Source organism: Ixodes scapularis, unplaced genomic scaffold (genome assembly GCF_016920785.2).
Source record: "Ixodes scapularis isolate PalLabHiFi unplaced genomic scaffold, ASM1692078v2 PGA_scaffold1__304_contigs__length_218370807, whole genome shotgun sequence".
NCBI lineage: Eukaryota > Metazoa > Arthropoda > Arachnida > Ixodida > Ixodidae > Ixodes > Ixodes scapularis.
The window spans coordinates 80,123,608-80,137,351 of NW_024609846.1; the positions used below are offsets into that span (position 1 = coordinate 80,123,608).

Below are 13,744 nucleotides of genomic sequence, written 5' to 3' on the forward strand. Positions count from 1 at the left end.
CCATGTTTGCGCTTTGCGTGTGCTATTTTTCAGAAATTGCATGCGTGGGCAAAGAGCGCTCCTCTAAGAAGGAGTCATGATAAGTTGGCTAAAGTCAAGACCTTCTTGAGACGAGCACAGTTGAAAAATGGCGGCTCCCAGGACCATGGCTGTGGCTACAGAGGCTGGAATACTATGGCCGCCTTGGCCAACGTTAGCCTTGGCGACGTCATGAGCGCGACGTCGACGGCATCCTCGCGACTGCGATTTGCAATATGGGATGACATTGCACTTGGTTTGGAAAACCCAGTAAGGTGGGCAACGATCACCGGCAACTTGATGCTTGCGACGCGCGAACATTTCTCGGCGAAGGTCAGTACTCGAGACCACAGTGCTCGAGACCTCTTGCCGAAATGTTACTCTGGACCAAAAAACTTGTTTTTCCTCAAGGTACACCATTTCGCGTGTGATATAAAAATTGTTACTGTATCTTGGTGGCCTTGCAAGCTCGAGATGGAAAAGATTTCAGCATTATGAATGGTTTAAATCGTTAATAATGGATCACAGGTCTGATGCCTTCATAAGATAGTATTCTTGTAAAAAATGTAGCAAGATGGAAAAATAGAACCGTTTTGAATACTGAAAAAAAAAAAAAAAAAATAGTTAAAAGGATTAAGGATTTCAGAACACAAAGCTTCAGAGGTAGTTAATAAATGATTCTGCTCCTCTGTTTCATCGGTGTGAAGGTAAGTAATATAAGGAGGTGGTAATAAGAATTCTTCAGTAGTGTCGGTGTTAAATCTGGGCATAAACAGCCTGTCCATAATGAAACCTTGCAGAAATTCCGGTGTCTTCCCTGGCTTTCCCAAGCTCGTCGTCTGCTATACCTTGTCCACTATGCTACGTCACTATGCAGCCTACCTGGAAGACACCAAATAAATTCGTCGCTTATCAATGCACCAGTTGATTGAAGCGCCATCCTTTTCACACGTTGCGACCCATCGTCTCCATAGATTAAAAAATAGCCAGAGCACGCCAACAAGGTGGCGCTTTAGTGATTTGGTGATATGGGTTGGTATGCTCGTAATTTTTAGGGGTGTCACGAACTTTTGTCGAACCAGATTTTTAGGTCGAACTTTCGAGGTTCAACTAGGTCGAACCGGTCGACGAACCTTCGAACTTTGCACCAAATTCAACCGGTTCGACTTTGCGAACAGTGTGGCCAGACCTTGATATAAGCATGTCTAGGTTTGGAGAATTAATTTTTATGCAAAGGGTGATTTTATTTTATGAACAGTTGAAATTAAAAGAAACCAATTCTAATTACTAAAGAAGTTAATAACTTAAGTTTTTGTACAGTATTAACTAAAATAACCAATCAGCCGTGACCTTAATTTATCCCTTAGCCATTAGCATCCAATCCGAAGCCAACTGGCCAGCCTGTCGCGCATGCGCACACGAGTCGAACCTCCTCAATACAAGGTTCGTCGAAATTTCCACAAAAAGTTCGAAAAAGTCGAACCTGGTCGAATTTGAACCTTGGCCGGTTCGCGACACCCCTAGTAATTTTTAGCTTCTGCAAGGAAACATCTTTAAATTTTCCAGCTGACAATACCTGTAAACCTTGAGGCTAAATCAATAAACTCTCATAATCTCGCGTAACCATGACTTCGACGAAGCTGTCACGTTTATGATGTCATAGCATAGTTTAATTTTGTAAAGAGTTATAACTCTAAAGCGCGAGTCACAACTCTTTAAGAAACGAACGCACTACACAAAGCTTCGAGCGCCCATTGGACAGTGGTCGCCACATGGCACCAAAACTGACCAATTGGCGCATCCGGTTCGCGTGCGTGCCCGCACGCTCGGCTGTCGCGATCTCGCGCAGCCTCGCGAGCCGCGAGACGCCCGAGACTCGAGCAGAACAGCCCGTGTTGAACAGCCGACGAAGTCTGCAACCTCGTAGATTTTGTCTCTCTTCTTGGTCCCGGGTAGGTATCTTTGATTTGACCCCGATTGCCAGTTACCTCCACGGACGAAACTTTTAACTCACCCGAGAACTCCAACGTCGGGAGCACGGGTCTCTAAACTGTTGGTCCCGCCGCGATTTTTGCTTCGCAGCCAATTCGAAGAGGCAGACTGGAGCGGCAAGCATAGCAGCTTTTTCACAGGACGGCCCCTACGGACACAGTACGGTAAGCGAGCGCTTCCTTTCCGCACGCGATGTTGACTACGCGAGCGCCGACAGCAGCTGGCGATGACGCGTCCGGAGCTGTCGATGCTCGGCATCTTTATCGAGCCGAGGCTGCGGCAGTGTCAGGTTGTGGTAGCCTTCTCTGGCGTCGTCCGAGGACCTCGCTGACACGTCGACGGATGCGAGGGGGGGTCAGAATAGGCCTAGATTTGTGTGCCTTTTCTCGGAGGGCTTTCAACGCCCCTCGACGCCGTGTCGGTCGTCGCGCTGGGCCGTGATCGTGAGGGCCATTGGCGATCCGAGCTGTCCAACCCGTGGGACGAGCCTCGGCACGAAGAGGAAGCTAGTGGCAACTGCTCCGGCCACGTTGGCATGTTGTCGAGCAGCGGCACTCGCCGTGCCAGCCAGACTTGCAAATCCGGTCTCATCGTTTTTGATTTGGAGTTAGCGGACGAGAGGGGGGCTGGATGGAAGCTGAGGAATTTTTTCTTGTCGCGTCGAAAGGAATTTATCGTGCGGCTTCTCGCGAGCCTGCGCGTGCTCGTCGACGCGCTTGATCTCGGTCAGAAAATATCGTCGTCGGTGACCCTGCCAAGTCTGGCAAAGCATTGCAGTTTTTTTAACACCGGTTTTTGGGCCGCTCCGACCGGGGGCGTTGGTATGATTCGCTCGGCAGCTCCGAGTACGTCTCTGGCGTGTATGATATATGTTTAATCCGTTTTATTTTGTATTTATTTATTAGTTTGTGCGGCGATCTCGCATCGAGGTGAGGGAGTCTGCGCTGGGCGTCTTGTATCTCTTCTTGGAGAGGATTTTTATCGCGATCCTCGTTTGGGGGAGCGTGTCACAAGTGTGGAAATTTTCCTCTTTTTTTAGTTTTTGGTATGTTCTTGGGGATGTCGTTTTTATGTGTTTGGTCAGCGCGCAATAGACTGCCTTTGACGCTAGCTCGGAGGAGGAAATGTCAGGTCGGGAATTATTCGGTGATTGAATGCCGATTTGATTCAATCTTGTGCGTCGTTTTGGTGACTTGCAGCACGCTGTAGTTATATCTCCGATTTTGGTAGCCAAAGCTGTCCCGCCCGACTCTTGCAGTTTTGTTTTGTTCTTTTTTTTATTTTTGCGGCGCAAGCAGAGTGCTTGGTTCTCCGCATTTCAACGTGGGAAGCGAAAATTTCTATCTAATCTGAAGTGTTTTTGGAGCGGCTTTCTTGCTCTGGCGAGTTTGGAAACAGTTGACTTGGGCTTTCCAACCAAGGGAGACAAAAATTCCGAAGGTGATGCCTTTACAAAGGGCGCGCGTATGGATTGCGACGAAAACTGTGACAAACCCTTTATTATCCCTGAACAACCAGTGCAGACTGGATTACGAGGAAGCCCTACACACCTGAAAGGGTGTGGGTGCGGTGCAGATGCGTTTGTCACGAAGGATGTGGAAGTATCAACATTCTGTGTGGTCACAATATGTTATTAATGAAGAAAACACTAATTGCATCATCAATATTGCTGCTTACGATGTATTTTAATTTTTAATGCAAAGTTTGGCTGACTTCTTTTTTTTTTTTTACACTGTAGTATCAACTATTGCACACTTGCCTGCCAGTCTTTGAAAGAGCTCTGGCGCAAACTAATGTCACTGAATCCTGGGAAAGTAGTGCGAAGCTCCCTGTATAGTTGCCATTTAGGCTCATAAAATGAGCAATTTCTCCTTGACCTCTCCATTCTTGGTGAGCCAATCTAAATTCGCTGGTAGCTTTGTTGAGGCGTTTCTCGAACACCAAGATTTTGTTCTCCGCACACCGACTAAACAAGTGCACATCTTTGTGCCGCCACCGCATACAAAGCCAATGTTTGGTGGCATCAAAAAATAATTTTTTTGTCTTTAAATATGCAAGAACACCAATACCATTGTAAGAGATCTGTGGAGGTAAGCACACTTAATAAGTGGATTTCGTGCACAATGCCAAGGATGCTTATATTGGCAAGGAACACAATTTAATTCAAACACTGTGTCAATAAAATCAAACTTTATGCAAAAAAAAAAAAAAAAAATTAGAGCAATTATGACGGCGAGAGGATTATTTGAAGTTCTGCACTGAAGTCCATGACGTTACGGAATGGTCATTTGCTCTTTCGACCTCAACGAGACGGTATTTTACTTTTTCCACCTCAACGTGAAGGCGAGACCGATCCATTCCTCCACGTGCCCGAAATGCAGAGAGAGAAAACAAGTGGAAAGGAGGTGACTACTGACTAAATTGCGTCTCGTGCCGTCAATATTGCTCTAGAAAAATTTTTTTTAACATGTAAAATTAATGTTTTAACACGTGTCACATCAAACCTTTAAAAAAAAATTTTTTTTTTTTTTGAGTTTTTTAAGGTTATATTATTTTTGGAAGTGCCAAGTTTAATTATGGTAACATAATCGGGGGGTGAGGGTAAGTTATATATAAGTTGGAAATTGCACTAAAAGCAACTTTGAATTTGGTGCCTTGTTTTTTGCCTTTTGATAGCGGTACCAGTAGACAAAAAATCGGAAGTAACGGTATATCCCAACATTTCACTGTTTTTCACCTGCAGCCAGCTGAACATAGCAGGTGTTTGTGTACGTGCACTTAAAAAGAAGGGAGCGGAGTTGTGCATTTTTTGGGGGCCAAAGGCCTGGAGACAAAGGAAGTGCATAGAGAAGCGCTTAGAATGGGTATGGTGGGATGTGCATTTCAAGAAAAGGTCATCCTTTGGAGGTTGCAACTGAGGCCACAATGCAGCAAATGGAGTTGATCCGTGCTGACATGCGCCAATAGATGTCAGAGCTGGTAGTTTAGGTTGCTTTTGTGGAACTGCCTTTAACATCATGCACAAGCAAAGTCCGTAAATGTTCTTTTTAATACACATCTTGCTTTGCAGCATGTACATTGACTTGCCTATGTACTGGTCACAGTCTTGCTCATCTTAATTTCTTCTTTGCCCTGATAATGGAAGACAATATACTTGTGCTTTGACAGTTGCCCATGTGCGTGTGCAGAGTTAACACTCAGGTGCAGTCCTTGCACTACTAAAGACAGGCCTCATGTATTGTCTGTTAGGGAAACGAGACAGGCACTCTGCTCTTGTCACTGACCACACAGAAATTACTTGCATCGTGACGAAGTGATTGCAAAAAGTAGCTGTACTTAATTATGCTAGATAGTTATTAATAGACCTGGGAGTTGATTAAAAAAAAATTTTGCCCGATGGATCGCTATCTTTCAATTGATTTATTAATTGGTTACGTTGGTCTTCGGACATGATATATAAGAGTGTCAAAACTACTTTTTAAAACTATTTCTTGCTATGTCTACAATGGCGGAATGCACATCCACATTCGAAACTTGACACCGTGCTGCCACAAAGGGGGACAAAAAAAATGGGCAAGCAATTTTAAGAATGATGCATCAGTGCATTCTTATTTAAATCTTACATTCACCCTGATCAGAGAATGCTAAAAGTCATTACTGTGGAGTATCAGAGTCCATCCTGCTAAAATAAATAAATCCCCGTCAAGTAGTGAAGTATGAATTGCTACTTTCTCCTAAAAATTTCTAGGTCAAACTCAAACCAGTCAACCCACTAAAGAAATAAATAATTGCAATTAAAGCATAAATGATTGATTGGAAGGTTAATCAATCAATTGCCCAGCCCAAGTTATTAAGGTATGCACCTGTTTCCCTTCTTTATAGCTTAGTTTATAGGAAGTATCTTAAACGCGTAGCATTTATAGGGCCAGCTTTCAACGCTGTTAATTTGTCCGAGCCCGGCACGTAGTCTTGATAAAGGTGCAGCTGCAATCAGAAACTGCTCTCAAAGCGAGGACTTTCCCCGGCATGTGCTCGGAGGCAACCTCGTTACGAAGGCCCCTGCTTTGTGGGCTTCCTGTTGGGTTTTGTTGCACCCTACAACGGTGGGCACAGTTGCCAGTTGAAGGGGAAGAGCAGGGAACGCAGCTGCAAAACAACCACGCCGGGCCTAGCAGCGGCAGGAAGCCAGTTCGTTGTCGACAGCTCAACTGACACTGGGACGAATGGCCTCAAAGCTTTGCGTGGGACACCTCCGGTTCTTTCGTTGTCATGAAAACTGTTCAACAGATGGATACTGGTTTCGGTTGAATGATGCATGCAGAAATATAGGATACTCTTCTCACTGCTCCCTGGAGCCTATCTTTAATTAGATTGCTTCTACGTCCAGTCAGAAATTTGCAGATTGAGGGACTGTTGTAGGGCAACTTCACGAAGCGAAGTTGCCCTTTAAAGGGCAACTTCGCTTCATTTTTGGTTTTGAAAAAACAATGCAGTCCTCTTCAGTATCGCCTAGGAAGACCACACGTGAAATGTTACGACGCAGTTCTGTCTAAATGTTTCTTAAACGGTCCGGCAAACTTTGCCGAAATCGGCTGACTTGAGCGGGCGAGTTCAGGTGCAACCAACAGCGCAGTCAAGGCTACGGCATGGGCGGAGCCAACATTGAGCTAAACGTCATTATCATGGCCCCCTTTTGCTTGTTTTTACTTCTCCGGGCGAGCGTAGCGCATGACGTCAGCAACGTTGCCTCTTGGCGCTCAGCGGTGTCCACGTTATTGGTGTAACGCGCCTGCGCAGAGCATTTCTTGGGAGCCGTCCGGCCACCCGCCGTGGTCCCGCCGTCACCGCCGTCTTCCGCGTCACACCCGCCGTCGTCGTCTCACCGATTGTGATTATTGTCTCTCGGAGTTTCGTCCACACTATGGACACCACGTGCGCAGACTTATGCCGCAGTTGTGTAGACGTCGTCGAATGCCGTAGACATCAAAACGTGGCGAAGAGTGCGGTGCAGACGACACTCGCGCCTGCCACACGCCCGCCCCAATCCTGCCCGTCGTTGGGCCGAGGATCACGTGACATCTCGTACCACGTGATGGCCATGTACTTGGCGACCCGAGGCCAATGTTGCCGGGCGGAGCCGAAGTTTCGGTTTCGATTTCCGCTCTTGTTTAAAATTAGATTTAAAAATATATATCCCATGTTTCACGAAGCAAACGACGTAGTTTGTTTTACTAGGGCTTTTAAATTCGAAATCAATCATTATCCCGAAATCTTCGGAATTGAGCGGAGTTGCCCTTTAATTTAGCCGGCGGTCGCACGACTACGAAGCTGCAGGGGCGTTGCATGATGCTGTAATTAGTTGGTACCTAATGTGATCACGTAACGTGATTGTGTTGCGTGACAGTTGCATTACAGGACCGCATAACTCTTGTGGATCACGGATTATGTGGCGTGTAGTGGTAATGTGACGTCACATGACCCATCCTGACATTGGGGCTATACATTTTATTTTATTTTTTTCACAATACTAATCTAAGCAGCTCTGCTGGCACGGGAGAGGGCATTGGACTATGGAGCGAAAGGTCTGAGGGATAATTCTTTGCAAGAAACAGTTTTTTTTTTTCTTGTAAAACATTTGGTTGTGTTGTCACGTTTTCGTACCAGTTTTTCGTAACACTCGCACGGGATGTGGAGATTCCTTTGGTCTCCCTTCCCCGGCTGGTCGGAACGCTCAGTCTCCTTGCTGTGAGCTCAGACTTGTTTCGTTAAGCTTAGGACCTGTGCTTTGGGCATTCCTCTTCATTTTCTCCCGGCAAAACCTTTTTCTGCTCCACCGCTCGATTGTGGCTGCCTCTTCTTTTCCCGCTTTGGCAAAAGGGCACTCATTTGGCGGCCGTGACAGGGTTTGGATGTGTTATTGGGAACCTGTCCGACGTTTTCCCGCCCTCGGCTGCTCTCGGGACCCCGTGCCTGGCAAGTAAGGATTATTTCTTATGGGGAGTTCATTTTAGGGAGTGTCCTTACTCTATCCTTACTCTGGTATGTGTGTCTTCACTTCTGCTAAATTCAAGAGATAAGCAAGGTAGCAAACATCAGCATGGCATAGGTATTTATCGAACTGACCTGTGGTAATGTAGCCTAAATGTTGTCTGCATTGCCGGAGAGATGCGAGACCATGCTACTAGGTGATGTCTCCTGTTTTGAGATTGTCACCACTGTTGAAATAAAGCTTTGGTTACCCTGTCAATACCTCTGTTGGTGGCGAAAACCCCACTTAAACTGGTGCCCCACGTTGGGTGCCAAAATATGAGACAGTCACTCCTGGTAGTAACCTAAGGGTTTAGTGGCAGTCTCGAATTGGGGGGCGCTAAGCCTACTCCGACACCTCATAGCTTTCTCTCGCGAACACTGCTACGAGCGGGTCCGAACGTCAGCCGCACCAAAGTCACTGGATCCTCGAAGAGTAGCGCCATTGCCTTCCCTTCTGCTAGCCAAACGCAAACAAATACTAATATACAGACAACCAAAACCTTGCAAGGCAATTGGCTAATCAGTTTTCGTTGCTATGGCAATCACCATTTCGATCCCTTGAAATCTTCAAAGCTTCGGGAGGGTCGTTCTAATCCAGTCGCACCAGAATCACCATGGAGCAGCACTGTACTGTAGGCGTTCCTCACCAATATAAGAGTTTTTGGCGCTGTGTATGCAGTCAGCTTATCAATCATGCCCATCTTCACGGGTCTCTTACTATTATATTCTTCTTCCGGCATATTTCAAAACAGGAAAATTATTTTTCAATGCCTCCAAGCACCGACACCACATGTGGTGGTGGTACGAAGATATGAACGCTTGTTTCGTCAGTGTGTGGGTAGCAATATCTTGGTATACAAGGAACGTCTCTATAAAGATACTCATCACCACTGAATTTAGATCGGCTCACCAGGAATGGAGAGGCTGAGGAGAAATTGCTCGTTTCATGAGCCAGAATGACGACCATACTTTCCCACAATCCAGTTACTTTAAGCCACACCAGTGATCACTTTTTTAAGAAAAAAGGAGCACATACCACAATAGGACCGTGTCCAACACTGTTTGTTAGAACACCAAGACACTCCCAAATACCTGTGCCGATAAGGTCAGATAGAAGGGCTCACCTTGACTACACTGTTCCTAGAACGCAGTTCTAGTGAGCAAAGAAGGAAGGAACTTTGTGACATGTGTTTTCTCTATTGCATTTGCTGGAGGAGTCTCTTCGTTCCTGCAGTCCGGAATGTACGAAAACCTTCTCTCTCACAGCATTGTCACCCAAAACTACTAGGTTTCCGGATTGGGGGAGGGAAGGGGGGGGGGGGGGGCAAGTTCCTTTGGGAGGGGGTGAGGAGGAAGGCCCTCCAAGACGGGACCCTCCTATACTTCACAAACAGGTTGAAGCACTTGGCAAGGAGGCCGAATGTTCCGAATAAGGACCCCCCCCACACTCAAGGCTTGAAAACCAGCCCATAAAAGCAGTCTACTTTGAAAATTTAAGATTTTAAACAAGTGCTTGAGCTGCTAAGCAAAATCCAACTCAGATGGGTGATTCTGTATTCTCAGATGAGCTTGCATTAAAAATTATTTGTTCTGTCATCAACTGTCAAGATGATTTATTGCAGTGAACAAGTGCCCCGCCAGTCCCAATGCAAGTTAGGTGTTGGGGTCATTGTGCATCTTTACCCTCGCTTCTGATCCTCCGCATATGTTCAATACAATTTAAAATGACCTATTAGTTCATTGGCACACATGCTAGAGAAGCTTGTAACCTGTGAGACAAAGTGAAGTATAGTAAGGCAAGTTGTTAATCATTCTATGTGGACAACATTTCATGGTTATTTGGGAGGACACATATTCTACATGATCGGACATATCGCAATACAATTTTGCAACTGTATTTTGTATTTCTGAATTGAAACACATTTTCGGATGTCTTCTTGGTGTCGCAATACCATTAGGGCCGATGTATTTTGTTACAATTTTAAAAGAATTGTTTACCTCCACACAGAGGGTCAAGACCAAGTTTCTTCAGGGATGTTTTGTGTCTCTGACCGCAGATGACTCCCCTCTTTATTGTGCAAAAGTTAAATGTTTTCCCACACTTAGGTGGTCGACTATTCCAGTCGAATCCAAAAGTTAAAGGCTCTGTCGGCGCACCCAACTAACAGTTAAAAGGATATGGGTTCCTTAAAGTTCGTTCCACGGTGACGTTATAAGGTCAACGCTGAAAGAGGCGTCTGGATTGGACATAAACATAGCGACCTCTCGTGGTTATTTGGGAGGACACTAAACTGATTTAGTTGTCGCTGGGATTTTGTCTCAGAAAGATAAGAAACACTGAAATAAAACTGCACTCGAGGAACGGCGAAAAAATCGCTTGCTTCCCTTATGACTTTCTAAAGTACAAGATGTGAATTCTGCAGTAAATTTGATTCAAACTTAATTCAGGCTTCAACATGTAGTGAGAACTCGCTTTCTGGTTTAAAAACAAAACCTCGAATTCTATAGCATGCTTCTTTTCGTTTTTTATATGCTGTAAGGGGGTGCACCAAAACATTTAAAATAATGTTTTTATTACAATGTATTTCAGTGTCTGATGTACATCTGTATTTGCATTTCCAAATACTGTTCTATTTTTCAAATGTATTTCTGATACTTATTGCGATACATTTTAGGAATGTATTTCAGTATCAGTATTTTAGCTGTTTTTGCCATGTATCCCAGTACTTGTATTTCCAAGCATGTTTGAGAGTATCTCTGTCCAACCCTGCATAACACCTAGCAATTGAGGGAGGGGGGGGGGGGGGGGGGGGGGCTGCGGGGCTAGGGCGTACTTGGGCCGCCGTCGTAACTTTGCGAGGCGGCGTGTATGGGTGGCCCAATGTGGGTCAATATTTTGTAATGAGCCATCTGCGGACTGTCACTGCGGAGCGGCGTGAACGGTCCGTGGTTGTCTGACATGCAGTGTGGGACGGCGGGTGATACACCTGCCGTCCTTCACTGTGCGGCGCCAAAATTGGCGAAGGAAGACGTCGGCGGCGAGCTTCGGTTGCTAGGTGTTCGTGGGGCAGTGGCGACGTTGCAAACTCTATAAAAGTGTGCTCCAACCTCGTCCAAGGTCAGCGCGTGTACCAGGGCACTAATGCTAACACATTAAAACTCGACTGCTCGAAACCGAAACCAAACGGGTACGGTAGCTGGTGACCCGAAATCGTGTAACTACACCCGACCACATTTTTTTTTTTTTTAGTCCTCTTTGGTTTTTGAAGCAGATGACGACGTGGGCGAACTTGTGTGAAATGTTGTCGTGTGTTTGTTTCTCACTGATATCCTTTTTGCTTGATATTCTGCGCTTGGAGATCATTTGGCTGGTACCATGAATGTGGCAACAGTTGACAAAATTCTCAGTGTGCGAATATGTTCAACCCGAGTCACCTTGTCTTGAAACCTTGAAACACGTGCACCAGGGTGAACTTCCCCCATTGTCATTGTTGCATCCTTAAATGAACTGTCGCTCTGCACAGAAGCTTTGCCAAATGGCCTCACGACCCGAGTGCTTGTCTTTTGAGCTTCCTCACCCACTCCTAAATAAACCGTTTCTCTGGGCTGTCCACTGCATGCTGGTTGAGTTCATTTCTGCTGTTTAGGTGAGGACATTTCGAAGTTTGAACAGGAAAAGCTATCAGATGTACTGGTGTTATTACATAAAGACGGCACTCCAGACATGTCCTGTCCCCTGAGGATTCGGTTCAAGAATCTTAGTAACGTAGTTAGGGAATATGAAAACATTTTGGTGGACAGCCTAATGCGACACCACTTGGAAGCAATGAACTGGCAGGATGGAATGCATGCGAATTCTTGATGCAAGTTTCGAAAAATTCGGAGAGACACTTAAGACTGCTCACGTATAGATATGCGAAAGAAAGCATTCTTACACGCAGCGCATTCCTACAAGCAGTGTACCACGTCTTCCTTTTTCCACGGCTTCCGTGACGATGCATCTGCGTTGCCGTGATTTTCTTTGGATTTAATTCCCGAGGCGCGTCTGCTTTGACCTTGAGCGCCCGGCCAACTTCCGCGACGAAGCATCTGATGTGTTGCACTTATTGGGAATTCTGCTTGTGGGTGCCGTTTTTCTGCTACAGACGGTTACAGACAATGCCGTCTTCGCTCTATGGGACACTTAATGCTTTCGCTTTAATATATTGTGCACAACTAGCTTGCTTTCGGTGTATCGGATGTCAAAGCTTATATTATTCTTTGTTTACGTCGGCCAAGAAACATCAGGGGTGCAACACCTCCCTTTGTAATACTTCATCTAACGTCCTGATCGTTCAGTAGTTACCCTAGGCTCGTCGTACACAAACAAAATTAACATTTTAACGAAATGGCGAAACCTGCTCAAAGGAGGGGAGTGCCTATCGTTCAAAGCGAGACTTCGCAACCCTTTCGAAGAAGTGCTTGCATGGCGTTGCAAGGTGAAAAGTCCTTCCAAATACTCGGTGTTAAGTCGCACTTGGATTTGTTATGTGCGGGCAAAAGATGAAGGGATATCCAGTTTGCCTTTGCTGGGGGCTCAGAATTTTACGTGAGCTATTGAGCCTCGGGCTATTGAGCCTCCAGTCAATGAGGAGCTTTCTTCCTTTTGTCTCTCTCATCAATCATGTTTTATACAAATATTGCAATCTGACATGCTGAGTGCGTCTTGTACGTTTGACCATTTCGAGATTATAAAAAAAAAAAAAATCGATGTCCCATTTATTGCATTTTATAGGTGAATAGAGTCCTTTGACAAAGTTACTCGCACGGAAAACTAATCTTCTGGAGCTTGCCCGCGTTGAGAAGCTGCTTTGTTGGTGACCCGCCGCTTGCGCGCATGCTTGCAGCTGTACTGTCTGACTTTGGACGAGTCCCCAGCCACAATGAATGCGGACTTGCACCTGGAGAGCGCGTCGGTGGCGCTGACCCCCGGAGGTGGTGGGGATGCGGGGGGCCCCCTGGCGGAGGAGGCGTGCCCGGCCAGCCCCCCCGCGGCCCCCTCCGGCTCGTCCGGCGCGGGGGGCTTCAGCTACGATGAGGTGTTCCCTGCGCTGCCCGAGAAGGAGGCCGTACCCGAGGTGTCGAGCAGCTCTGGCAGCCTGGGACAGTGGAACCACAGGATGCACGTCAAGTCTTCCGTCATCACCCAGGTGGGCGGAGGGGCTCGTCGGGGAGGGTGCTTAACCGTCAAGCCCCTAGCAGCTAAAGGCTGGCTCGCATATTTGGGCTTCACTGTGCTCGAGTGCGTCACATTTTCTGGTGACTGCTTCCAACAGGAGAACTCGCTGGCATACTTGGGCCGTCTATCGGGGTAGCCTGGAAGCCTCTTAATCAAAATATACATTTTCATTACTTTTTACACGGCGCTCTTCCACTATGGGTTCTGTCGTAAGTAGGACTCCGCGTTTTCGGAGCTTATTTCTGTGGAATTCGGAGGGCGTTTTTCGGAGTTTATTTTTTCGCTAAAATTTTGGGGTTTATGTAAGCTTATTTTTGTTGGATTCTCGATTATCTGCGGTTCTGAATTTAGTTTATTCTGTTCCGAATTTCTGAGAATTCAAGAACAAAATAAGTGAAGTTTGAGTACCACGACCCATCGCCGTGAAGGAGCCGCAGCAGGCTAAAAGGCAAACCCGTTTTGTCGGTAGTTAGAGAATTCCAACGA

General features: G+C 46.2%; 1 protein-coding gene across 1 annotated transcript in view; it reads left to right on the forward strand.

The window, feature by feature from the left end:
• The first annotated feature begins 1,790 nt into the window (after positions 1 to 1,790).
• LOC8035203 (vigilin) overlaps positions 1,791 to 13,744 on the forward strand; it is a 39,319-nt gene continuing 27,365 nt past the window's right edge. Inside the window, exons 1-3 of the mRNA XM_002411121.4 lie at positions 1,791 to 1,970; positions 2,101 to 2,174; positions 12,927 to 13,229. Coding sequence (XP_002411166.3) covers positions 12,963 to 13,229 — 267 coding nt within the window. The 5' untranslated portion in view covers positions 1,791 to 1,970; positions 2,101 to 2,174; positions 12,927 to 12,962. The remainder of the gene's footprint in view (positions 1,971 to 2,100; positions 2,175 to 12,926; positions 13,230 to 13,744) is intronic.